Source organism: Trachypithecus francoisi, unplaced genomic scaffold, assembly GCF_009764315.1.
Source record: "Trachypithecus francoisi isolate TF-2019V2 unplaced genomic scaffold, Tfra_2.0 Lachesis_group16, whole genome shotgun sequence".
NCBI lineage: Eukaryota > Metazoa > Chordata > Mammalia > Primates > Cercopithecidae > Trachypithecus > Trachypithecus francoisi.
Window position 1 is genome coordinate 86192880 of NW_022681461.1, and position 27646 is coordinate 86220525.

At 36.7% G+C, this 27646-nt stretch overlaps 1 protein-coding gene across 9 annotated transcripts in view; it reads right to left on the reverse strand.

Annotated features, from left to right (window-relative positions):
- The window catches only part of INVS (inversin), a 236276-nt gene that overhangs the window by 150987 nt on the left and 57643 nt on the right, over positions 1-27646 (reverse strand). For all 9 annotated transcript variants that reach the window (XM_033237974.1, XM_033237972.1, XM_033237970.1 and 6 more), the window contains one exon: positions 25389-25555. In XM_033237974.1, coding sequence (XP_033093865.1) covers positions 25389-25555 — 167 coding nt within the window. The remainder of the gene's footprint in view (positions 1-25388; positions 25556-27646) is intronic.

Sequence of the window (27646 nt, forward strand, 5' to 3'; positions counted from 1 at the left end):
CCTATCTATAATAATGTTCCAGGAATAGCTTTGTGTCTATCTGGTGTTACTAGTCCAAAGATTAAAAATGCTGGATATAATTTTCTCCGAAAAAAGTAAAAAACCTATTAACATAAAAGGATGTAGCTAGTAGAGCCACTCTGGGCCATTGATTATCTGTATGTCAGTATGTCATTTACTTGGTTATCTCTGCAGAATATACTATTTATCTCCAAGTTTTGGAAAATTAATTCTGATTTTTCAATATCTAGTTCAAATTATCTCTCCTTCATGAAACCTTCCCTAAAACTTCTCCTCATTGAATATTCCCTTCCTTTATCTTTCTATACCATTTTGTTCGTAATCTTTTCTAGTACATATGCATTCTACCTTATACTTGATTTTTTTGTAGATTGTCTTAGCCCATTTGTGGTTTTATAAAGGAATACCTGAGGCTGGGCAATTTATTTAAAAAACAGGTTTATTTAGCTCATGGTTCTGCAGGCTCTACTAAATGCATGGTGCCAGTATCTGCTTCTAATAAGGACCTCAGGAAGCTTCTAATTATGGGGGATGGTGAAGGAGCAGCAGTTATGTCACAAGGTGAGAGAAAGGGTGAGAGAGAGGGCAAGACAGAGAGTGGGGAAGGGTGCTGGGCTCTTCTAAACAGCGATCACATGAACTAATAGAGTGAGAATTCAGTCATTACCTCTGGCACCAAGCCTTTCATGAGGATCTGCCCCTACGACCCAAGCACCTCCCATTAGGCCTCTCTTCCAACCACTGGGGATCAAATTTCAACATGAGATTTGGAGGGGACAGATATTCAAACTATAGCATAAATACAGCTCATCTACTCCATTAGAGTTAATTTTGCTTACCTTTGTATTCCCCACAGTATTTAGTCCAGAGCATGGACCAGATGATAATTATAATAGTTAATATTCATTGGGCACTATTTTGGTGCCAGGCATTGAACTAAGTAAGAAGTCTGTGGGCATCAGTTCATTTCATTCTCATAGGAATGTGGTAGTTTAGGTATCATTATTATTCCCATTTTTCAGATGAGCAAACTCAGAATTATAGAGATGTCACAGAGCTAATAAATAAATGAACAGGGACTAGAATCAATATAGGTCCAACTCCAAGAACTATTCTCTACTCTTTATTCAATATACTTAGAGAACTGAAGTGTAATAAGAACTCTGTTGTCATTGAAAGTTATAAGTGGAAATATAAAGATTTTTTTTCTGGAGTGCTAAACCTTTTTGCATTACCAATCAAATCAATATTTTAAGAATGGAATGCAATAGTTATGGTACAGAAAAGACATGAAAGGATTCCCTTGGATCAGCTAAAATATATCCTATGAGGCCTTCACTAAATATAAGAATATAACAAGATAGATCTACTAAGAGGAAAGAAAAGCTATCATTCTTTACAAATAGATAGGAAACTTCCCAAATAAAAGCAATACAGATGGCAGAATAATAAAAACTGGAATGAAAAATTGGATATGCTATGCCCTTATTGAGTGACAAATGTTCTGTGATACATATCATGTTAAGAAATACTAAGAAATATGACAATAAATTTAAAAAATGGGAGGTTAGAACAAGTAAGCTTCTTCTGCATTAGAAACATTTAAAAGGAGACCATAAAAGTGCCAGAAAAGGTAGCATTTTATTGTAGGAGATAATGAAAAATGATTTGGGAAATGAAGGAAAACAGGATTTAGTACTCTTTTTGAAGTCAAAGATCTGAAACTCAGTTAAATTGCAAAGAAAATAAAACATGTAAGGAACTGCAGGAATTGCAAGGAATTGTCACCATTAAAGGTTGGCAAAAAGTCCGGCTCAAAATAAAATTTAGAATTTTTTGAAAGTCTGTTTTTGAACTTTTTTCAGACAATAATAATGCATGCCTCTTGTGAAAATGTTTTCCTATAATTTAAACCATGAGTTTTCTCATAATACTACTATAAGAAATTTCTACTATTTCTTGGCCGGGCACAGTGGCTCATGCCTTAATCCCAACACTTTGGAAGGCCGACGCGGGTGGATCACGAGGTCAGGAGATCAAGACCATCCTGGTTAACATGGTGAAACCCGTCTCCACTAAAAATACAAAAAATTAGCTGGACGTGGTGGCGGGCGCTTATAGCCCCAGCTACTTGGGAGGCTGAGGTGGGAGAATGGCATGAACCCAGGAGGCGGAGCTTGCAGTGAGCCAAGATCGCGCCATTGCACTCCAGCCTGGGAAACAGTGCGAGACTCCGTCTCAAAAAAAAAAAAAAAGAAAGAAAGAAAGAAAGAAATTTCTACTATTTCTTTAAATCTTTGCAATGTATATGATACATATGTATAACTGTGGTTATTTTTAAAATTATTTATTTATAAAAACGGTTTCTACTATACATATCCTGCAGCTAGCTTTTTTTCAGTTAACAGTATGCCCTGGACATCTTTCCATGACAGTACATATAGATTAATTAAATGTTTTAAAGTGGCTAGAAAGTATTCTACTGTATGAAAAATAGATTATATTTAACAACTAATGATTAATTTACCTGTATTTTGCCATTATAAACAATGATGAATGAATATCCCCTGTGTGTGTGTATATATATAAATATATATGTATTAGTTTGAGTGTTTTATAAGGTACATTTCTAGTCACAGAATCTAGAGTTAAAGAACATGTAAATTTTTACTGCTTTTTTTCTACCTTTTTGTTCGGTTTAAAAATCTTAATACTGGCCGGGCGCGGTGGCTCAAGCCTGTAATCCCAGCACTTTGGGAGGCCGAGGCGGGCGGATCACGAGGTCAGGAGATCGAGACCATCCTGGCTAACACTGTGAAACCCCGTCTCTACCAAAAAAATACAAAAAACTAGCCGGGCGAGGTGGCGGGCGCCTGTAGTCCCAGCTACTCGGAGGCTGAGGCAGGAGAATGGCGGTAAACCCGGGAGGCGGAGCTTGCAGTGAGCTGAGATCTGGCCACTGCACTCCAGCCCGGGCGACAGAGCGAGACTCCGTCTCAAAAAAAAAAAAAAAAAAAAAATCTTAATACTATCTGAAGCACAAAAGAGCACATATTAGAAGAAAAAGAGGAAATAAGGAAACATACATATATGAAACATATGAAGGGTAAACCAGAAATCAATATAGTTGATTGTCATCAAAAGCAGGGAAAATGAGACAGAAAGGACATGGGAGAGACTGAAATTTGTCTAAACCTACTTTTCCATGTAGTTTCAACTTTTGGAAAAGTTAAATCAATAAGGTTGGGAAGGAGGGGAAATTAAACTGAAACATATAAAAACAACTGTATTTTAAATACACCAGCACCTTGGGAGGCTGAGGCAGGCGGATCACTTGAGGCCAGGAGTTAGAGACCAGCTGGGCAACATGGCAAAACCCCATCTCCACTAAAAATACAAAAACAACAACAACAACAACAAAAACCATCAGGTGCAATGGCTCAGGCCTTTAACCCCAGCTACTTGGGAGGCTTAGGCTCGAGAATTGCTTGAACCCAGGAGATGGAGGTAGCAGTGAGCTGAAATCACACCACTGCACTCCAGACTGGGAGACAGAGTGAGATCCTGTCTCAAAAAAAAAAAAAAAGTATTCGTAACTCATGGAGTTTTAACATGTTTGTTTTCATTGAAGTAACTGTCTTTTTGCTACTCAAATTGTCCATCTTTGGAAGCTCCTTCAACACGGTTTCTGTGGCCCTTTGACATGACTCCAGTATGCTTCGTTAGACACCTTGCCATCCAGCATGACCAGATGAGCCAGACTCATTTCGTATATTACTTGTCCCAATTTCCAAGCTGCCACTTCTCTAAGGAGTTCTCGTTCCTTTTAGTGGTATTGAGAGACACAATCTGGGTGATGAAGGTGATCCTTCATGGGGTTAGTCATTACTTTTAGGCTTTTTCAGTAGACAGTGCTATGAAATTCAGAAATATAAATTTTTAGCAGACAAGTATACCACCAGTTTATATTTGTATACTTCTTATACTGAAAATCTTGGTTACTAATGAAATTGACATATTCACTTGCTTCATCTTACCTTTACATAGTGATCCATTTATTTGTGTTGTGTCAAAATAACAATAACAGTATTAATACTAACAGTATGTTTACTGAATACAGTTTAGGATTTCTTTGTAGCTCTCTTTGTCCTTAGGATGTATCCTACTATAATTGCAGAGTCAAAATTACTATGCTTTAAAGTCAGTTGGGCTGGGCGCAGTGGCTGACGCCTATAATCCCAGCACTTTGGGAGGTCAAGGTAGGAGGATCACTTGAGGTCAGGAGTTTGAGACCAGCCTGGCCAACATGGCAAAACCCCATCTCTACAAAAAATACAAAAAATTAGCCGGGTGCGGTGGTGCATGCCTGTAATTCCAGCTACTCAGGAGGCGCAGGCAGGAAAATCACTTGATCCTGGGACGTGGAGGTTGTGGTGAGCCAAGATTGCACCACTGCACTCTAGCCTGGGTGACAGAGCGAGACTCCATCTCAAAATATAAAAAATAAAAATAAAAAATAATAAAGTCACTTGAAAAATTCACTCTGCAGTTAAGCTACCAACTTAATACACAGGTGTCTGTTTAATTTGGCTATCAATCTTTAAGGACTGCTCATTGTAGACACTTAAATTTTTTTTTCTTTTCTTTTTTTTTTTTTTTTTTTGAGATAGAATCTCACTCTGTCGCCCAGGCTGGAGTGCAATGGCACTATCTCAGCTCTCTGCAACGTCCGCCTCCCAGGTTCAAGCGATTTTCATGCCTCAGCCTCCTGAGTAGCTAGGATTACAGGCATGTGCCACCAGGCCTAATTGCTAATTTTTGAATTTTTAGTAGAGATGCGGTTTTACCATGTTGGCCAGGCTGGTCTTGAACTCTTACCTTAAGTGATCCACCCACCTTGACCCCCCAAAGTGCTGGGATTACAGGCATGAGCCACTGCGCCTAGCCTATAGACACTTAAATTTTTATAATTACGGAAATAATTTATGAAGTTTCAAAATCAAAACTATAGAACAAGATATACTCAGATAAGACTAGCTTCCATCCCTGTCTCCTCTACATTATCTCCTTCTCCCTTTATGTAAGAGTCTTTATTCATTTTTCATTTACTCTTCTATATTTTAAAAATATAAGAAAATATTTTTCTCCTCTTTCCTAGAAAAAAGGTTGCACATACTCTTTAGCACCTTACTTTTTTCTCTTAACAATAAACCTGGAGGCCACTTCATAGCTATATATAAAACAGAGAATATCACACACAATATTCTGCGCTTGCTTTTTTCATTCCAGATCATTTTATAACATTATATAAAAATATTTATCATTACTTCCTACAGATGCATAGCATTTCATTGTGTGAATATACTCTTGTTTATGTAGCCAGCCCTCTAAAAGTACATTTGCAGGCAGGTCACGGTGGTCACACCTGTAATCCCAGCACTTTGGGAGGCTGAAGAGAGCAGATGGCTTGAGCCCAAGTTTGAGACTAGCCTGGGCAACTTGGTGAAACCCCATCTCTACCAAAAAAAAAAAAAAATTAGCCGGTTGCGCTGGCACACACCTATAATCCCAGCTACTCAGGAGCCTGAGGTAGGAGGATTCCCTAAGCCTAAAAAGGTCGAGGCTGCAGTGAGCCATGATTATGCCACTGCACTTCAGTCTGGGTCACACAGTGAGATCCTATCTCAAAAAAACAACAACAAAAAAAGCGCATTTGCTTTCAAGCTTTCTCTACTACAAATAATTCTGCAATTAAATAACCTTGTGCATACATTTCTTATTTTTACCACGTGTATAGAATAGATTCCAGAAGTGACAATGTTAGACCAAAGGTAAATGCATATTCTGGTTAATTTTGCTGGATATTGTTATGTTTCCCTCTGTAAGGGTTGTACCAATGCTATGGTTTGAATGTCCCTCCAAAATTCACATTGAAATTTAGTCGTCGTTATGTCAGTATCGAGGTGGGATCCTTAACAGGTGATTAGGCCATAGGGGCTCTGCCCTTATGAATGGATTACTGCTGTTTTAATGGGAGTGAGTTTGGTCCCCCTTTTCCCTCACTTGTTCTTGCCCTCTTTTGCCCTTCTACTTTCCACTGTGGAATGACACAGCTTGAAGTCCCTCAGCAGATGCTGATACCTTGATATTGGACTTCCCAGTCTCCAGAATTGGGGGAAATAAATTTCCTTCCTTATAAATTACCCAGTCTGTGGTATTCTGTTGTTGCAATACAAAATAGGCTAAGGAAACCATTTCCATTTGATTTAGGAATATGTGAATGCTCATTTCCCTACAGTTTTGCCATCAGAACATGTTGTCAAACTTTCGGAGTTTTGCCAATCTGAGACATGAAGCATGTTATGTCTTTGTGATTTTAATTTTTATTTCTTTTATGATGAACAATATTGAGCATATTTTCTGTGAACTATCTAGATATACTCTTGTTCATTTTTATAGGGTCATTGGTCTTTTTCTTCTCTACCTTATTATGAGGAGTATTAAACCTTTGATAATGATATAATTTGCAAATATTGTTTCCAATTTGTCTTTTTTTTTTTTTTTAACTTTCCTCGCCACATTTTCTGGAAGGAAAAAGTCTTTCTTATCACTATGTAGTCATATTTATTAATCTTTTTCCTATCACTTCTATATTTTGACTCGCAGATAGAAAGTTTTCCTTACACCCAGATTCTTCACTGCAAACCTTCTTGGTATCTTTAACATTTTACAATATGTATAAGCATTACAATTCAATTAAATAACAATTTAAAGCATGCATCTCTGTGCACCTGTACACACACACACACACACTTAGTTTATAATCTGTACAACAATGAAATAACCAAAGTTACATACATGAAGTTTACAGTCATTACTTCAAACTACAGTCTAAAATTTTAGCCCAAATTCCTTAAAAGAAAATGACTTGAAAAGAGATGAATGACAAAGTGACAGGAAAGATTTGAATAAAAAAACCCAAACCATGTCTTTTGAAATCTATAATTAAGATAAACTATATGTCTAATAAAGTGCCTGAAAATGAGTAGTTATGTTGGTGAAATGTTAATTTTACTATTATAAAATCTAAAACACCACATATTTAGACATAGGTTGAATTTAAAATACTTTGAGATATAGTGTAATGCCTGATACATATTAAATACTAAAAATGTATCTGTTGAACAAATAAATGAAAAAATAAATGAATGAAATACCCATCAGAATTGGAAAGGTGAACAAGTGGATTCTGATAGATTATATAAAATTTTTCAAGAGGCTGAGTTAATACTGATGACATAATTTAGACAAGTATAGTAAAAGAATAAAACAACTTTTTAAATTAGTGAAGTTTATTTAGTACTAGTGTTTCAATGATTAAGGTTTTCTATAAGCAGGATCTATTTTAATACCAAAGATTAGGATGAGAATCCTGGTGACTCATAAGTGGGAGAGATGAAAACTATACTGAATGGCCAACTAAGAATCAAGAGGACCTGGGTAGGTTACATGATGAATCCAATTCAATTCAGCAAGCTTGATTGAGTGTCGTTAAGTACTACTAGACATTGGAAACAAAAAAGATGACTAAGACACTCTTCCATATTAAGATGCTCATCATCTGTGGAGAAATAAAATGTGTAAACAAATAAATATATTTCAGTGTCATAGGTGGTATAACAGTGGTTGAGTACACAAGGTACTGGAGGAACAAAGGATAGAATGGTCAATTTTACCTAAGTATGTCTGGGAAAGTTCAAAATGTGGATACAATAAGATGCTGCATTTGGGTCCAAAAACCACAGCCATATTAATATAGGATATAGTTTAGGCAGTTGTAAGTATAAAGCAGATTTAGAGCTTTTATTTGAAAAATCTTAAATATGAATCAACTGTATTTCATTGCTAACATGTCAACAGTGATAGTCATGTAACACTCTGAGCTCATCAGACTGGCATTGTATTCTGTTGTAAGTCTCACATTTTCAAGGGAATTTAGACAAATATGTGCATATCTGGTGAAAGCGATCAGGATGAGAAGGAGACTTGAAAGCATATTATATGAAGAATGGGTGAAGGAACAGATAATACTAAAACTGGAAGAAAATTTCTTCACTTGGCCAGAACGATTCTTTTAAAAATACACAAGTCAGACCATGTCACTCCTTTCCTCAAACCCTTCTCATCTCATTCAGAGTGAAAACACATTCTTGACAATGGCCTATAAGGCCCTACAGGATCAGGCTACCGTTCTTTCTCTTTCCTCATCTCCTATCGCTTTCCTTTTGGTCATTCATTATAAGGCATATATATATTTATTATTATTATTTCAGACAGTGTCTCACTCTGTTGTCCAGGCTGGAATGCAGTGGTGTGATCATGGCTTACTGCAGCCTCAACCTCCTGGGCTCAAGTGATACTCCCATCTCAGTCTCCCAATTGGCTAGGACCACAGGCATGCACCACCATGACTGGCCAATTTTTTAAAAAATTTTTTGTAGAGATGGAGTCTCCCTATGTTGCCCACACTGGTCTCAAACTCCTGGGCTCAAGCGATCTCCCGCCTTGGTCTCCCAAAGTGCTGGGATTACAGGCATGAAGACTAATTTATACTAATTTTCTTGTTATTTTGCAAAAATTCTGCGCATGCTCCCATCTGAAGGCCTTTGTTCTGACTGCTCCTTCTGCCTGGAATGAATGCTCTTCCCTCAGCTGTTCACATGGCTAACTTGCTCACCTCCTTTAAGTCTTGCTTCAAATGTCACCATCTCAATGAATACTATTTTGATTGCTTAACTTAAAATTACAACCTTTCCTCCCCAGCCACCCCCTCCCTAGTTTTCTTAATCCCCCTCACTTTGGCATTTTAGTTATAATCTGTCGTCATATTTGTAAATGATCATCTGCACCTTGTAAAAGCCTAACAGGTAAAGGAGGTACAAAGAGACCTCCTTTATTGGTCCTATGATTTGTCATAGGAAAAATGTCGTGCCCAAGAGTTGACAATATTCATACTATAGGAATAATAATCGTCCGGATTCCCTCTCATCCTTTTTTGAGTTATAAACTATGAGTAGGAAAAAAAAAAACAAGAGGAAATTATGTAAACAAATATGGCCCCATGACATAAGGTAATTAGAAAATTAATGCTCAAATTTTCTTTAGAATTTATGGTATATACAAAATTAATTTTTAAAAGGTTAAATGAAAGTAAATGGATTTGAAGTCCCTTTTTACCAGTCATAATATTCGCTGGCCCTGTGCCCAGAGTTTAAAAGAAACCAGCATGAGTCTAATGAAAAACAAGCTGTAGGTTTCATGGAAATTCAATATATACTCTTTCTTTTCCTTTTAGTTTTTGATTGGTTTCCATGGGAATCTAGGCTTGTTAGATCTCTGAATCTATTCATGGAAAGCAGATGCTTGTATTTTCATGACTCGGTAAAAATGGGAGTCAGAGAAGAGATGAAGATGATTAGAAAATGAATATGATTGTAGGAAACATAATCATATTTAAAACAAAATTCCACAGCCATGTAGATTTTAAAACGAAATCTTCAAGGCTGCTTTACTGTGTTTGAGAGCTATCATAAAGAAAAAACACTGGATTTAAAGAAAGAAGCTTTGAGTTCAAATCCTGAGTCTGACCTATGAGAAAGAAACCCTTCAGTACTTTGGAGGTTTGACAGGAAAACTGGATCTGGGAATTACTCATGATCAGAAGAACAAGAAGTCTGAGAAAGGAAGCTTTAGCAAAGTATGTAAATTTTCAGTATCAGGAACATTAAGATGAGAATCAGAAAATCAGGATAATTCGTCACTCTGCAAGTGACAAGGTGACCTTGAAGAACTTTTTCAAACTATACCTCAGTTTATTTATATAGAAAACACATAATATACAACTATTCCAACTGCCGTGAAGCTACTATAAAGCTAAATGAAGTTTTTTTCATACTAGAACCATGTTAGAAAAATTCAAAGTTGTGATTTCAATCAGAATGTGCTGACATGTTATTCCTTGTGACTATGAATTTTACCCATGTAAACAGAAGTACATAAACTATAATCAAAGTGTTAAAGGACAGACAGGTTTTTATTTCAACTCTGGTTTTGACTGGAATACTAATTTGAAAGTAAGATCCTAAATATTCGAAAGCAGCTTCTACACTGGAAAATGAGAGGATAAGTTTAGAGATAGTTTCTACATACATGGAAGAAGACAAACAATACTGGTTTAAAAACTCCAGAAGTTGGAATAAAATGAAGCAAGACTCTTTAGGACTTTCTCACTGCTTGGAGAAAGTAGCCTAGCTAGCATTAAAGTCAACTGCAAGAGCTGCCTAACATCACCATCTCAATCCAGAGGTTTAAGATTCTAGGACATAAGAGTTTCAAATACTAAGATTTTCCTACATTTCTAAGTAATGTGGGCATCACAAACGTCTTTTGGTGCCTTCTTTCGGAAGCATACCAACAGCCAAAAACTCATGAACTATCACTAATTGCTTACTCTTCAGATACCCATTCGCTACATAGCTTGTGGTAGAATGGGCACTTTAATTAAACTGTTTTAAAATGCACTAATGAGTGGATACAGCCACAGAGATGCCTAATAGTATCCACTGAAAATGTTTAACTAACTAAAGCAAAAGGTATGAGTAATGGCACAAAACCCATTTTTTTTTTTTTTTGGCTCCAATGAACATGTCTTATCTATGTAACAAAAAGAGTTGAAGAAAAACAACGACAACATTTGATACATGGCAGTCTGTTACCTTCAGACAAGATTATGGGAGTTCTACTGTCACTTTAACAGTATTAGTTCATTTACATAACACAGTCAAATCCCAGATCTAAAGTTGTTTTCATACATATGCTGTACCATGTAAGTCACAAGATAAAAAATGACTTTTCTTGACATGGATGGAATGTATATGTGTTGGGTTTATAGAAGGACTGAAGGAGAGGTTGAGAATGTATAAAGAATGGAGGCGATTTATAATATATATTCTTCATTTAAAATATTTTGCAGCTTTAAATAACAGCTTTAATTAAAATCTTTTCATTTTAATGTGTTAAACATAAAATCTAATTTTTCTACTGCCTCTTCTCCTGTGCTAATATTTTACTTATGCTTCAGCTGTTTAAATGTTGCTGCACAGTTTAATTACTTTTCTTTGCACTAGAGTAATTTGTCTGGTGCTTGTTGCCTATGGCATTATATCCTTTGTAAACTTGCAGTTACTTTATGTCTATCCCTTTCCCATGGAATTTTCTGCCATTTCCCAGTCTTGCTCAAACATATCTATTTCTATTAACCTTTTTGCTGCCATCATTTTAGAAATAACTTACTTTTACCTTAAAATTTTTGCATAAAATGCATTCAGATGGTTCAAAAAGTAATACAAAAAGGTACATAATAAAAGCTTTCTCCCACCTCTGCTCTAATCTGCCCCATTCCTTCTTCTACCCTCACTCTGGATAAATCATTTTATTAGTTTCTTATATGTCTTTAGAAAGGTTTTATATTCTTAATCTTTTTGGTGTTTTTTTGTTTGTTTGTTTATTTCTCTCCTTTTTTTTTTTTTTAGAGACAAGGACTCACTCTGTTGTCCAGGCTAGAGTGTAGTGGCACAATCATAGCTTACTACAGCCTCAAACGCCTGGGCTCGAGCTGATTCTCCAGGCTTGACCTCCTGAGAAGCTGGGATTACAGGTGCACGTGGCCTTGCCCAGCTAATTTTTTAATTTTTTTTTTTTTTTTTGTAGAGACAGGGTCTTGCTTTGTTGCCCAGACTGGTCTCAAACTCCTGGCTAATGTAAACAATCCTCCTGTTTTGGCCTCCCAAAGTGCTGGGATTACAGGCATAAGCCACGACACCTGGTTTTTTTTTTTTTTCTTTGCAATTTATAGTCTTAATTTTACAGTCTTATTTTTAACCCATCTCTTATTCACTTAACAATACATCTTGAAGGTATTTCCATTTTAATAGACAGACATCATCGCCATTCTTTTCACAGTTTCCTAGTTTTCCATTGTATAAATGTACCACATTTTAAAAACCAGATTCCTATTGATGGGCATTTGGGTTGCTTCCAACCTTGTTTTTGTAAATATTGCTGCCATAAAAAACTTCTACATATACCACTTCTTACTTGTGCAGGCTTATCTTTAGGATAAATTACCAGAAATGGAATTGCCTGGTCAAAGGGTATATGCATTTGCAATTTAGATAACTATCCCAGGAGCAGAGTATGAAAAAACTTATTTATCCACGGCCTCACCAACAAAATGAGGCGATAGGTGGGAAAAAATATTTTAGCATAGTTTTAATTTGCATGACTTTTATATGTATGTTTGAACATATTTTCATATGCTTGAGGGTCATTTGAATTTCTTTTAATGTAAACTGCTGATTTTTCTCTAGGTTGGTTATCAATTCCAAGGAGCAATTCGTATTTGCCCACTGTTGTAAGTGAAGATGTATTTCCCAGGCTGTCTTTGGCTTTATGTTTGTGGTTCAAGAAAGTCATTTTACAGAAGACTGAGTAAGTAGACATCCTGTAGAGGTCTACAGAAGACTAGGCATATAAAACTAAGCATATAGTTGTGTTTTGCCCAATGTCATACAATTCGTAGCAGAGTTAAGTCTATAATTGAGTCAATATGTGATTAGACAGAAGAGGTAAAGGGGAAAGAAGAGAATGATAACTAATTCAACACAATAATTTAACAAATCCATTCAACTAACATATATTTAGCACCTACTATGTGCCACGCAGTTTTTAAACCCAAGTGACTAAAAGAACACAGTATCATAAACTGATGAAGGACAATCAAATGAAGGAATTGAAAACAGGTACTCAAACAAGTACACGTACACCTACGTTCATGGAAGCACTATTCACAATAGTGGAAACAGCACTTAGATGAATGAATAAATAAACTGTGGTATATACACACAACAGAAAATATTATTCATCAATAAGTTAGCTATATACTGTCAACTAGAAGCTTATTCTAAGATACTACCTCTGTTATTTTCTCTTTCCCTTCTAAATCACTTAATTTCACCTAAGAAACTGTCTTTTAAACTCTAGACTCGGCCGGGCGCGGTGGCTCAAGCCTGTAATCCCAGCACTTTGGGAGGCCGAGATGGGCGGATCACGAGGTCAGGAGATCGAGACCATCCTGGCTAACACGGCGAAACCCCGTCTCTACTAAAAAATACAAAAAAAAACTAGCCGGGCGACGAGGCGGGCGCCTGTAGTCCCAGCTACTCGGGAGGCTGAGGCAGGAGAATGGCGTAAACCCGGGAGGCGGAGCTTGCAGTGAGCTGAGATCTGGCCACTGCACTACAGCCTGGGCGGCAGAGCAAGACTCCGTCTCAAAAAAAAAAAAAAAAAAAACTCTAGACTCATTTAAAAAAGTTAATAAATATAGTGTCATTGGTTTTATAAAAGAAAGAAAATATTATTCATCCATAAAAATGAATGAAGTACTGATACATGTGACAGCTTAGATGAACCTCAAAAACATTATCCTAAGTGAAAAAAAGCCAGACACAAAGGTCATGTATGATTCCTTTTTACATAAAATATCTATAAATCCATAGAAACAGAATGCATGTTGGTGGTTGCCAGGGGCTAGGAAGACAGGGCAATGGAGACAAACTGTTTAATGGATAAGAGGTTTTACTTTAGAGTGATGGAAATGCTTTGGAACTAGATAGAGGTAGTGGTTGCACAACATTACGAATGTACAAAATTTCCCCGAATTGCTCACTTTAAAATGGTTATTTTGGCTGGGTGTGGTGGCTCACGCCTGTAATCCTAGCATTTTGGTGGGCCAAGGCGGGTTGATAGCTTGAGCTCAGGAGTTTGAGACCAGCCTGGGCAATAAGGCGAAACCTGTCTCTACAAAAAATACAAAAATCAGCTGGGTGTAGTGGCACGTGCCTGTAGTCCCAGCTACTTGGGGGGCTGAGGCAGGAGGATCACTTGAATCTGGGAGGTTGAGGCTATAGTGAGCCCTGATCACGCCACTGCACTCCAGCCTGGGTGACAAAGTGAGACTCTATCTCCCCTCTCCCCCTAAAAAAGGGGTTAATTTTATACTATGTGTATTTCACCTCAATAAATTGTTTTTAAAAATCAGATGACAGGACTGATTACAGGTAAAAACGTAAGGTCTTGTTTCAGGTATGTTGAAATTGAGTTGGCCAGGCTGGTCTCGAACTTCTGACCTCAGGTGATCCACCTGCCTCAGTCTCCCAAAGTATTGGTCTGGGGAGGTGTGAGAGGAGCAGCAGTAGTCCCCTATATCCCTAAGGTGTCCTTTCCTATCCAGTCTCCCCTACTTTAGGGCCAAAACATCTCCCTCTAAACAAAAAAAACCTACAGCTCCTTGTTTTCCCATCTGTAAAATAAGAATAACTTCCAAGGGTCCTTCCAATTTTCATATTTTATAACTGATTGTCAAGAATATTCACATACATTCTAAGTTCATGGCATATTCATTCACTGAACAAACATTCCTACTGTGTATATCTAAATTTTCCAACTGTCCTTTCGCTTTTTTTTTTTTTTGAGATGGAATCTCCCTCTCAAAGGCTGGAGTGCAGAGGCGCAATCACGACTCACTGCAACTACTGCCTCCCAACTTCAAGTGATTCTCCTGCGCATGCCACCATGCCTGGCCAATTTTTGTATTTTTAGTAGAGATGGGGTTTCACCATGTTGGCCAGGCTGGTCTTGAACTTCTGACCTCAGGTGATCTGCCCACCTCAGCCTCCCAAAGCACTGGGATTACACGCTTGAGCTACTGCGCCCAGACCCAACTGTCCTTTCTGTTCCCATCTCCCCAGTGACTTTGATCCCTCAATAATCCATTCTTTCTCCTAAATTTTTGGTGTCTCCTTTTCCTTAACATTTAAACACGTTCAAATATCCCTCATCTATTAGATTACAAGAGACTTAAAAAACTTATCAACCAAATGCAATGTACAGACCTCGTTTAGGTCCTGATTTGAATAAACCAACTGTAAAAAAAAGTTTAAGATATAATCAGGAAAATTTGAACACTGATTAGTAACAATATTACAGAATTATCACTAATTTTTTTTGGTACAATGATATTGTGGGGATATATGAATTATATATATACTGAATATAAACTGAAATATTTATGGATGAAATATAGAATATATAATAAAACAGTTTGGTTGAAGCTACAGAAAGAAGTTTATGAATTAATATTTATAGAAAGTGGGTGATGATTATACCGGGAGAGATTCATTACTATTTATTAAAAATTTTCCCACTACAGTTTCTTCTGTTAATACTTTTCCTGATCAATAACCCCATTAATTAATCACTCATACTGTCTCCATATCCTCATTTCCTGTTTAATCAACAGTGATATATAGCCAGAGTGTATGTCCACTAAATACCATTGCTCTTCCTAAGATCACTTTCTAACTGAAAAATCCAATGGAAGCCTTTTCATTTTTATCATATTTATATCCATCCATTTATTGAGTCTTTTACTGGAAAAAGAACTATTCAAATTTTAGCATCATAGTAAAAAAGATGAAACAAATGGATCCTCTTCTGCTTGAAACCTGTTCCTCTGGCTCCATAACACCACTCTGATCTAGTTCTCCTATCTTTTTTTTTTTTTTTTTTTTTGAGACGGAGTCTCGCAGTCGCCCAGGGTGGAGTGCAGTGGCCGGATCTCAGCTCACTGCAAGCTCCGCCTCCCGGGTTTACGCCATTCTCCTGCCTCAGCCTCCCGAGTAGCTGGGACTACAGGCGCCCGCCAACTCGCCCGGCTAGTTTTTTGTATTTTTTAGTAGAGACGGGGTTTCGCCGTGTTAGCCAGGATCGTCTCGATCTCCTGACCTCGCGATCCACCCGTCTCGGCCTCCCAAAGTGCTGGGATTACAGGCTTGAGCCACCGCGCCCGGCCTAGTTCTCCTATCTTTTACTGTCTCCTTTGTAAGTTTATTTTCTGTAAATAAACCTTAAATATTGGTGCTTTCTATTTCTGATCCTCTTCCCATCTATAAACCACACCTGAGCACTTCACCTACTTCTATGGTTTCTATATGTATACTAATAACTCCAGCCAAGACCTCACTTTGGAGATGCAAATGAGTATATCACAATTCATGCTAGTCATTACCACTGAAACCTAAAATTCCATTTTTCACAACTGAACTCAATAATTTCCTCTCAAAATTGTACCTTAACTAGTATATCCTACCTCTATGAGTCATGTCATTAAGAGCTAGGAATACCAATCAAAAGGTTCAGTAGTAAAACAGGATAGATATCTAGAGGTTATGGAGCCAATAATATTGAAAATGCAGCAAAGACAAATGTTATAAGCAGAATAGAGCAGTGATTCTCAAAATGTGTTGCCTACATCATCATCATCATCACCTGGGAACTTGTTAAGATAAGCAAATTCTCTGGCCCCACACCAGCCCTGCTGAATTAAAAACACTGGTGGTGGGGCCCAGACGTCTATGTTTTAACAAGTCCTCCAAGTGATTCTGCTGCATGTTTATCTGAGAACCCCTGGAAAAGAGCATAGACACAGGGCTTTCATATAGCTCCTGAGGCTAAGGATGGGGGAAATTCGACCTGAGTGCTTAACAGTCTAGGTCAGGAACCATTCTTGACTCCATCCTCCCTTACCTACCCTACAAATAACGTCTACCAAGTTCTGAACATTTTATCATCACTTTAAAAATTGAGAATATAACATATACAGTAAAGTGCATAAATCTTAAGCACACAGACTGATACCTTTTAATGTAACCAACACACACACACACATAGAACATTTTCAGCACCCCTGAAAGCTTACTCATATTCTTCTCAGTCATTACCCATCTTTTAGGTAACCACAAATCTGATTTGAATCACCATAGATTAGTTTTTCTTGCTCCTGAGATTCATATGAAAAGCAAATAAATTTTTTACAAGTGTCTGACTTGTTCCACTCAACGTAATGTCTATCAAATTCACTTACGTGGCTGAACGTGTCAGCAGTTCATTCATGTAGTGTTCCATTGTAGGAATACATCACAATTTAGCTACCCATTCACCTGTTGGTACGTATTTGGGTTGTTTGCATTATTAAGAAAATTTGCTTCTATAAAGAAGACACACAAATGGCCAACAAACATGAAAAAATGCTCAACATCACTAATGATCAGGGAAATGCAAATCAAAACCACAATGCAATACCATCTTACTCCTGTAAGAATGGCCATAATCAAAGAATAAAAAAACAGTAGATGTTGGTGTGGATGGGATGATCAGGGAACACTTCTATGCTGCTGATGGGAATGTAAACTAGTACAGCCGCTATGGAAAACAGTGTGGAGATTCCTTAAGGAACTAAAAGTAGAACTACAATTTGATCTCTCAATCCCATTACTGGGTATCTACCCAGAGGAAAAGAAGTCATTATACAAAAAAGATACTTGCTCATACATGTTTATAGCAGCACAATTCACAATAGCAAAATTGTGGAACCAACCCAAATGCCCATCAATCAACCAGTGGATAAAGAAACTCTGGTGTATAGATATACACAATGGAATACTACTCAGCCTTAAAAAGGAATGAATTAATAGCATTTGCAATGACCTGGATGAGATTAGAAACTATTATTCTAAGTAAAGTAACTCAGGAATGGAAAACCAAACATCATATGTTCTCACTGATATGTGGGAGCTAAGCTATGAGGATGCAAAGGCATAAGAATGACACAATGGACTTTGGCCACTTGGGGGGAAGAGTGGGAGGGGGGCAAGGGATAAAAGACAACAAATATGGTGCAGTATACCATAGGCTGCACCATGGTTCTCACAAATGGGTGCACCAGGTTCTCACAAATCTCCACTAGAGAACTTACTCATGTAACCAAATACCACTTTTACCCCCAATAACTTATGGAAAAATAGAATTTTAAAAAAGGAAATGTCTGCTTTTCTAAATAAAACTATAATGTAATTCACATACATGTCTTCTGGTAGAAGGAGCCACTTATTTTTCTTAGGTATTACAACCGGGCTGAGAGCATGAATTGAGATGAGGGGTGTGTGTGTGTGTGTGTGTGTGTGTGTGTATGTGTGTATTCAGCTTTGGCAGATATAGTCAGATAATTTGTGAGAGTGAATGTACCAACTTACATTCCCAACAAAAATGTTGGAGAGCTCCAGTTGTTGCATATCTTCACCATCAATCAATACTGATTGCCAGACTTTTTTACTTTACACATTCCACTGGTCATGTAGTGGTATCTCATTGGAGTTTTAATTTGCTTCTGATTAGTAATGATGTTGTATACTTTCTCATGTGTCTTTTAGGCATCTGGATATAATCTTTTATGAACCAGGGCTACATGTTTCAACATGAATAAGTTTCAAATACATAATATTAAGTTGAAAAAGCAAGCTGGTAAATGGCACACAGTATAATATCATTAATTTAAAGATGCAAAATAATACGGTTTATGCATAATAGTGTATGTGCACATGTACACATACACACACACACACACACACATAAAAGTAGAAACATATGCATGGGAATTGAAACCACCAAAATCAAGGCAGACTGAGGAGACAGGGAAAGAAGGGTATTGGAAGATAAACGGAAGCTTTCAAGTGAATCTATAGTTTCATTTAAAAATTCTGAAGCAAAAATAAGAAATGCTCAGTTTGATCTCTTCTAGGTATTAGGTACCTAATGTTTTTTCTGTTCTCCATTGTTTTTTGTTTGTCTGATTTTGTTTTTTTGAGATGGAGTCTCACTCTGTTGCCCAGGCTGGAGAGCAGTGGTGCAATATCATCAGCTCACTGCAACTTCCACCTCCCAGGTTCAAGCGATTCTTCTGCCTCAGCCTCCTGAGTAGCTGGGATTACAGGCGCGCCATCACACCCAGCTAATTTTTGTATTTTTAGTAGAGACGGGGTTTCACCATGTTGGCCAGGCTGGTCTCAAATTCCTGACCTCAGGTGATCCCCCAGCCTCATCCTCCCAAAGTGCTGAGATTACAGGCATGAGCCACTGCACCAGGCCCTGTTCTCCTTTCTTATCTCTATGCTTAAGATAACTAAAAATAAAATAAAATAAAATAAAAATTCCAGGCATATGCAAAGGCAAAGAGAATGTGAGTACAGTTATTTATAAAGAGAAGAGATGTAAAAGGAGTAGAGTTCAGTTTCCTCATCCAAGGATAAACTGGACAAGAAGATCCCAAAGAGCCTTTCTATCTCTGACATCTACTGATCTCTAAATAGTAATTTGATGTTTGCACCTACATTGTAGTGTGATTAATAGCAATAATATTGATAGTGTAGTCCTTGAGAATAAATTTCTCCAACAAACAGAATGCTTTATAGCTAAGGACTCATCATCCCTAATAGAATGATAGCATGTATTATTCTGTTTTATAGATGAAGAAATTGAGGCATACAAGAGTGTTATTTATTGAGAAATTAAGCTCACAGAAAATCTTTAAAAATCCTTATTGCAAAATTGTAAGGGTGGGGAGTGGATACTGAAAAGGAATAAATATAATTATTCATTTAAATTTCAACAGTTTTGAAGGCCATGCCCTTCACATTAAATCTATTTGATATTCACATTTACTCATTCATTCATTCATTCATTCACTCATTCATTCATTCGTGTATTCCTTAAACAAATTACTGTCTTTATTAAGTGGCAGAAGTTATGCTAGGACTGTAACTATGAAATCAAATAAGATATGGTCACTGCCTTCAAATAGTTTCACTGGGGGTGAGATCTAGATAAGCAAAATCTCCAGTAAACTGTGGTGATGAGTTATGGTAGAGCTATATATGTACTGAGGGGGAATATAGAGTTGAAGGGGACTGGGGTGTGTATTGTTTGTTGTGTTTGTGTGTGCATGTGCAAAATAAGAAAACCTAATAGTGTTACCTGGTATAAGTGTTCCTGAAAAGTTTCAGAGGTATTCTTTTTCCTTTTTGTAAATCATTAATATGGAAATAGCATATCTTGAAAACTGAAAATTAACATTCAATTTTCATAGATGAACTGAGAATTGTTTATGAATTTTAAAAAAGGACAATGCAGCCACAACCAGAAGGTTCTTTACTTTTTATGTTTACTGTGATATAATTTTTCAAAGTGGGTAGGGTTAATCTTCTTGAAGTCAAATGAATAACCTATTGGAAGATTAAACATGCATAACTATTAACATATAATAATATTTCTAAAGTTTTTTTATCCTTATTAACAAATGTATCTGTAGAAGTCAGAGAAATAGCAGCCTCCCTGGAGCAAAACATTTCTAACAATTAGATATCTTTTGTGAGAAGCCCAGAAAAGCTATGACCAATTGCTTTCTTGGATTAAACTGATGGTTCTAAATGAAAAACAAATTAGGTGCAGATGTTCAGTATATTGAGATTAATTTTATTCTCATGGGTAAACCATTTCTTCAGTTTCTTGGACTAACAGTAATTTGTTTCCAGAGAAGTGAACATGTGCCAAAATAACTAAGCCAAGCAGCACAGTTCAATAAGTTTTTCCACACACATATATATAAAGTAGATAAATGTTTCCAATAAACAAAAGGTCTCGCATTTGTATTAGTAATGACTTTCCATAAAAGTAAAATAAAATCCATTCAACCAAGACATGTCAGAACCTACTAGATTCAGACAGATTCAAAAACAAACAAAAAGAGCTACTTGCCTGGGTCTCCAGCCTAGCAGAAAAGAGACAAATAAGCAATAATTACAATATAAGGTAATGGGGCTCTAATAGAAATGGGAGCAAAACACTTTGGGAATATGAGCTTTTCCCACTAATGAACCCAAGAAAAGATAACATAATATAGTTCACTATCACACACACACAAATACTAAAAACATAATAAATAACGTATGAGAATGTTGGGTCTTCTCACGTCAGTAATAACAATGACTATATATTATGGGTATAGATATTTTATAAAACACTTATGTATTACAAGATAGATCAATCAGCTTTAATTATCATTTAATATCTTCATACATGATCTTTGTAAGCAACTTAAGAGCAGGAATCATGTTGTCCACCTTTGTGTTCCAAGGCCCAACACGGTGCCTGTTACATAATAGTTTTAACACATGTTGAATGTATACACATATACATGAGTGTTCATAATGACAAAAATAGCACACTTCTGCATTCATGGATACCAGAATTGAGTGGGACAGACAATATGTGGAAAGGATATTTGATATCCAATATATCAGAAGGTTCACCAAGCAAAGGGAAACGAAGTTTAACAGGGATGGGTACTGAGAGCACCTATCTATAAGTTAACATATGTGATTCATTTTTTTCATATTCTCTCTAGTTGTATAATCATGACTACATAGTAGATACTCAACAAATGCTTGTTGAATGAACACTTCTATCTCCATAATATATCTCTTAAACCCAACTCCTCTCTATTGGCCTGAACTATAATAGCAATCTATGGATCTCCACTCTTTCTCTTCCAAAGTACCTTTAGTTGCCATATTAGTCCCCCTAAAATACATTGATCATGTAACTTTTATTTTCAAATTTCCCAAAAGGCTCCCTAGTATTCAGGATCCCTCATTAAAAAAAAAAAAAAAGAAATGCATAGGGAGTTCATAGCACAAAAGCCTGGAACTGACACAGAGCAGATACTAAATGGCCAAAATTTAATGAACTAGGTTATGTTGGGAAAATTAGTTATCTGTATGCTTTAAAGAGAGAATGGATCTCTACACAAAAATCAATGTTATGTATTAAGAGATTTAAATATAAAAGAAAATATAGGATAATTTAAAACAATCTCTACTCAGCTCTCTAGTCTCCCAGCTGTTGTTTAATACTAGGTTTCTTAGAGCACCACCCTATACAAGCACAGTTTAGCAATCTGCTAAAAACTTGTGAGGAATTTGTATCCAGATTCTTGCATTCCTTCTCTGCAATTCCCTCCTCTCCAGGATTTTGACCTTCAAGTTATAGCCACTATTATCTCCAAACTCTGCCTCAGTTTCTTCAGCCCGGTAAGACTGCTGCATCCTGTTAGGGTTGTATTCTTTTGCATTCCAATTTGGAAAATGCCATAAAGAAAAGGCCAGGATGAATGTGGTGCTCACTTCATGTGTTTCTCATCTTTGAATGATTATAGTCTCTTAGATCCTGCCTGTGCTGATTGTTCTCAATGCCTTCAAACAGTGTATACAGTATTTTATTCAGTTTTTACGGATTTTTTTTGATAGGCAAGTTAGTTTAAAATAAGCCATTATGGCCAGAATTGATGCCTAGTTATGAAACTGTCTTGTTGGTTTCTCATTTTTCTGATTGTTTAAAAAAATTTTTTTTTTATGTATTTACATTTTTTTTGGAGGCAGGGTCTCACTCCAGTCCCCCAGGCTGAAGTGCAGTGGTGTGATCTCTCCTCACTGCAGACTTCCTGGGCTCAAGCGATCCTCCCACCTCAGCCTCCTAAGTAGCTAGGAGTACACGTGCTCACTACCATGCCCAACTAATTTGTGTGTGTGTGTGTGTGTGTGTATTTAGTAGAGGGCTTTGTCATGTTGCCCAGGCTGGTCTCAAACTCCTGCCCTCAAGTGATCCACCCATCTTGACCTCTCAAAGTCCTAGGATTACAGTTGTGAGCCACCACGCCCTGCCAGATTCCTTCTTTTAATTATAATGTTAAATAAAATATATTTTTTGAGACAGGGTCTCACTTTGTTGTCCTGGCTGGTCTGAAACTCCAGGGCTCAAGCAGTCCTTCCACCTCAGCCTCCCAAGGAGCTAGGACTACAGGTGTGTGCCACTACACCCAGCTAATTTTTTTTTGTTTTAAATAAATAGAGTCCCTCTATGTTGCCCTGGCTGGTCTCAAACTCCTGGCCTCAAGAGAGCCTCTTGCCTGGCCTTTCTAAAGTGCTGAAATTACAGGTGTGAGCCACTGTGATTGGCTGATTTCTTCTTTCATATAAGCATTCCATCAGTGGTTATTTTATATTGTGTCTCTAATGATGCCAATCACTGATGTTTTTCATAGACTAAATCTGTTTGTTGTTTCTGCTGACTCTCATTCAAAGTAGATTGCTCCCTTATGTGTTTGGTGATCTTTCATTGTCAGTTCATGTTTAGTTTATTTAATATGGGAAAATCCTGGAAGTTTAAGGTGAAGATGTTTTCTCTAAAGAGAATTTGTGCTTGTGTCTGTTTGGAGGCAAGGAGTATTACAGCTTTGGGATGTATTATCTCCAATTATTCTTTGAAAATTATTTGTAGATCATTTACTATCTTATTCCTTAATCAAAGATAGTATATACTATATCTTTGATTTCTGAATGCTGGTGCTTTGTATAAAGCACAAATGAACGAACACAATGCCCAGATTTAATTGGACACAGGAGAATACTAAAGAATTATTACTATCCTTTGCTGGGAATTCAGATCCATTACTGCTTTTGGCAAGCATGTAAAAACAAACAGCAACACAGAGAAAGGAAGGAAACGCATAATTATCAGATACTTGAAAGAACATGAAATCTGTTATGAAATCAACTATGTCAATACTGCCATATAAATCATAGTTCTATTAATTCTTTGATACTATGAAAAACTTATAATTAAAAAAATCAAAGTAGAAACAAAAAAACAAAAGAAAACAATGCATGGTATCTGATGAAAAGATTACAACTAACAAGTCTGGTTTTACATTGCTCTTCAACCATCTTGGTCATATAATACTTCTACAGGATGTTATACTGTTGGATCATCAACTGAAATCCTCACTTGTTCCACGTAATCTGCTTGCCGTTAAGCTAAGTTCCTTCACTTCACATTTTTGAAGCTGAGTTTTACACCTAAATCAATCATAATGAAAAATCTGAAGGGTATCAAAGTCTTAATTTTGTGGCTATTCCCAATCTGAACTGTTTGCTCTTTTAAGATAACAAGTTAAATGGAGTTAACCTTTCTCGAGTGAATAATTTCATCAGCTGACAAGCCTAAATGAAAGGTTATAAATATCCGAGCAGTAGTTAAAACTGAGATTGAAAATGAGGGAGATTTTTAAAAAAATTACTATAATAAAAACCAAATTCAAGAGAAGTAACTTTGGAAATAACCTGCAGACCTAACTGAGAAGTGCATATAACTAGCATATTCAGTAGTATAACTCAATGTCAGCCTCTTTTTATGCATTCAACTAATGAAAGGTATTTTTCTAACCCCTTAATTAATTAGCTATATCTGATTCACATTTTTAAATGGAAAATAACTCTAATAGTTCCTGCTGGATCTAACTCATTTTAATTGCTTTTTATTCAAACAATTCAGAAATCTAAAATAACAGAAAGAAAAATACCAGGACTGGAAATCTATTTTATGGAAAAAAATTTTATGGAGGAAAATAGTTTTTAGGTGAATAAGTCTTTAAATAAATGTAGAAGCTTCCTATTTTATCTGTTTGATGGCTTTAATCTGAAAAATCTGAGCTCTTAATAATACATTTAAAAATGTGAAATCATTGATATTGGCAACATAGTTTTAGATTTTTAAAAGTTGAAAATATATTCAGAAAATAAATTTATTTTATGCCTCTTAATGCCACATATTTCAAGAGACATTTTAACCTTTTAAATTAAATTAAATTGATTAATTAGAGACAGGGTCTTGCCCTGTCATTGAGGATGGAGTACAGTGATGTGAACTCAGTTCACTGCAGCCTCAACCTTCCAGGTTCAAGTGATCCTCCCACCTGAGCTCCACAAGTAGCTGGGACTGCAGGTGTGTGCCACCATGCCCAGCTAATATTTGAATTTTTTGTAGAGATGTGGTCTCGCTATGTTGCCCAGGCTAGGATTTCGACTTTTTATAGTAAAAGTAATACTCATTAAGGAAAAAATTTTAAACTGTGAAAAGGAAAAAAATTCCACATGTGTTCCCCAAATTTAAACCCAACCACTATTAATATCTTTGAGTATTTCTTTTTGGTCTCTATTTTTTCCCTGTACACAGATTGGTAACATAGCTTGATCACATTGTCTATATAAATTTGATCACTTTTTTTCCAATAAACTTTAGATCATAGAAAAAATTCTACTGTTCAAGGAACCTGGAATGCAGCTGCTGATAGTTATCTGTGCTTTTACTCTCTGTAGCTTAAAGACAGCTTTTAGAGAAAATATATAAAATCTATGAGTCATGCACTTGAGACTTTATTATCTGTCCATTGCATAGTTCCACTAATCAACTAGCAGACATCACACAAAACATTTACTCTTCAAAGAAATTTTACTTCTCACCTTCTGGGCTGCAAGATGGAGGGCTGTTCTCTGGCTATGGTCAGTTTTATTCACATCTGCTCCTGCCTTCAGGAGAGCATCTGCACAATCTAATCTGTCAGCCAACACGCAATACATAAGTGGTGTTCTTCCAAATTGATCTTCTTTGTCTTTAAGAGCAGAGTTTCCTATGAGGACAAGAAACAGATAGTGATATTTGATAATTGTTATTACTAATATAAGTAGGAACTATATTTGCTGTTTATTATCAAGCATTGTGCTAAATGCATTAAATATATCATCTTATTTTTACTTATCCTATGAAGTAGATATTACCATTGTCATATTATATGAAACTGAGGCTCAAAGAAGTTAAGTAACCAGTCTATGTTCACACTGAAAGCAGGTGGGGCTAGAATTTAAACTGATGACTCAATCATATTATGCTGACCGAACATTTTGAGATACAAAGCTACTTATGTTCCTCCCTCACTCACTCTTGTCTTTTGAAACAAATATTTAATTAATGCCAACTGTACACTGGGTATTTATGGTATGTTTTATGAGTGATACAAAAATGAATCATAGGCCAGGCATGGTGGCTCACACCTGTAATCCCAGCACTCTGGGAGGTCGAGGTGGGCAGATCACCTGAGGTCAGGAGTTCAAGATCAGCCTGACCAACATGTGAAACCCTGTCTCTACTAAAAATACAAAAATTAGCCAGGCGTGGTGGCAGATGCCTGTAATCCCAGCTACTCAGGAGGCTGAGGCAGGAGAATTGCTTAAACCCAGAAGGTGGAGGTTGTAGTGAACCAAGATCGTGCCGCTGCACTCCAGCCTGGACAACGAGAGCAAAACTCCATCTCAAAAAAAAAAAAACAAAACAAAAAAACAGTCACGGTTGATTTCCCTTTCTAGACAAGATGACAAGATAGAGCAAGTACACAGTATCCTCATCCTCCTGTTAATTACAACTAAAATCCCCAGGGCAAAAGGCAAAATAAATGACAGTCGGAGAAGGGAAGGCAGCCTTGACTAGGAACTTTGAAATTTGAGAGACAACCTGTGGTAAGTTCCCTGAAGCATTTTTGGTTTGCTTGTTTGCTTTTGCCTCCAATCTATAGTAAATTATAGGTTAGAGTAGGCTATAATCCAGAATCACCAAGGCACACAGATGCCAAATGTCTCAAGAGAAGTCTACTCTCTCTAGTAAAAAGACTGGCAGGCAGGTAACTCTGCCGAGTGAACCATTTGACTATGCTCTACTCAAAACACATACAATAAAAGAAACTGTATCTCTTTTCCCCACTGGACACTATAGAGACTGTTGGAAGGAGCCCTGTCAAACTACCATGACCCGAATTAAGCAAAGGATATCAATGAGGTAGTATTTTACCCCCTTCCAACTAGAGAGTAGGAGAGTAGGAGTATGGAGAGGACAACAAAGTTGGAGGAAGTAACTCTTTAAATTGGTATAAAAAGTCAGGACACTTTGGTATAAAAAGTCAGGACACTTTTGAGCAGCTCATGTGTGAAACTGGTAAGAATCAAGACAGCAAAAGCTCTGAGAATTGAACTATAGTTAGATTACTGCCTTGGTTCTAAATGGGCCTGAGCAGCCCAGAGGTGGGGCAAACCAGAAGAGCCCTGCAAGATCTCTGAAAATGAACTTGAAAATGAAACCACAAAATCGAAAGAGAATGCTCATTCTAAACCTTGACAGATTGTCCGTTTATTAAAATAAGATATTTAAATAGGATCCAGAGTCTCATAATACAGAAAATGTCAAAGATATAATACCAAATTATGATACAACTCAAAAGTTTGGAAAATATTAATGTAAACAAGAAAAGACAATTAACAGGCACTGACACTGTGATGACACAGATATATTAGAATTATGTGACAAGAATTTTAAAACAACTCTCATAAAAATGCTCCAAGAATCAACTATGAACACTCATGAAACAAATAGAACATCAGGAATGAAAAAAGAGCAGCAGAATGTAAATATCTGAGAAAAATAATAGACTGTTTTTATCCTCTTTAGCTTTGTTTTTTTTTTTTTTAATGAGGGACTTGCTGTGTTGCCCAGACTGGTCTTGAACTCCTGGACTCGGCTCAAGCAATCCTCCCTGCTTCAGCCTCCTGAGTAGCTGGGGCTACAATGCATGTCCAGCGTACCCTCTTTAATTTTTAGAATTATGTTTCAATGATTGAAAAAAAAAATAACCTTGCTGTATGATGTGGTTGTCAGTTTATGTAGAGGTGATTTT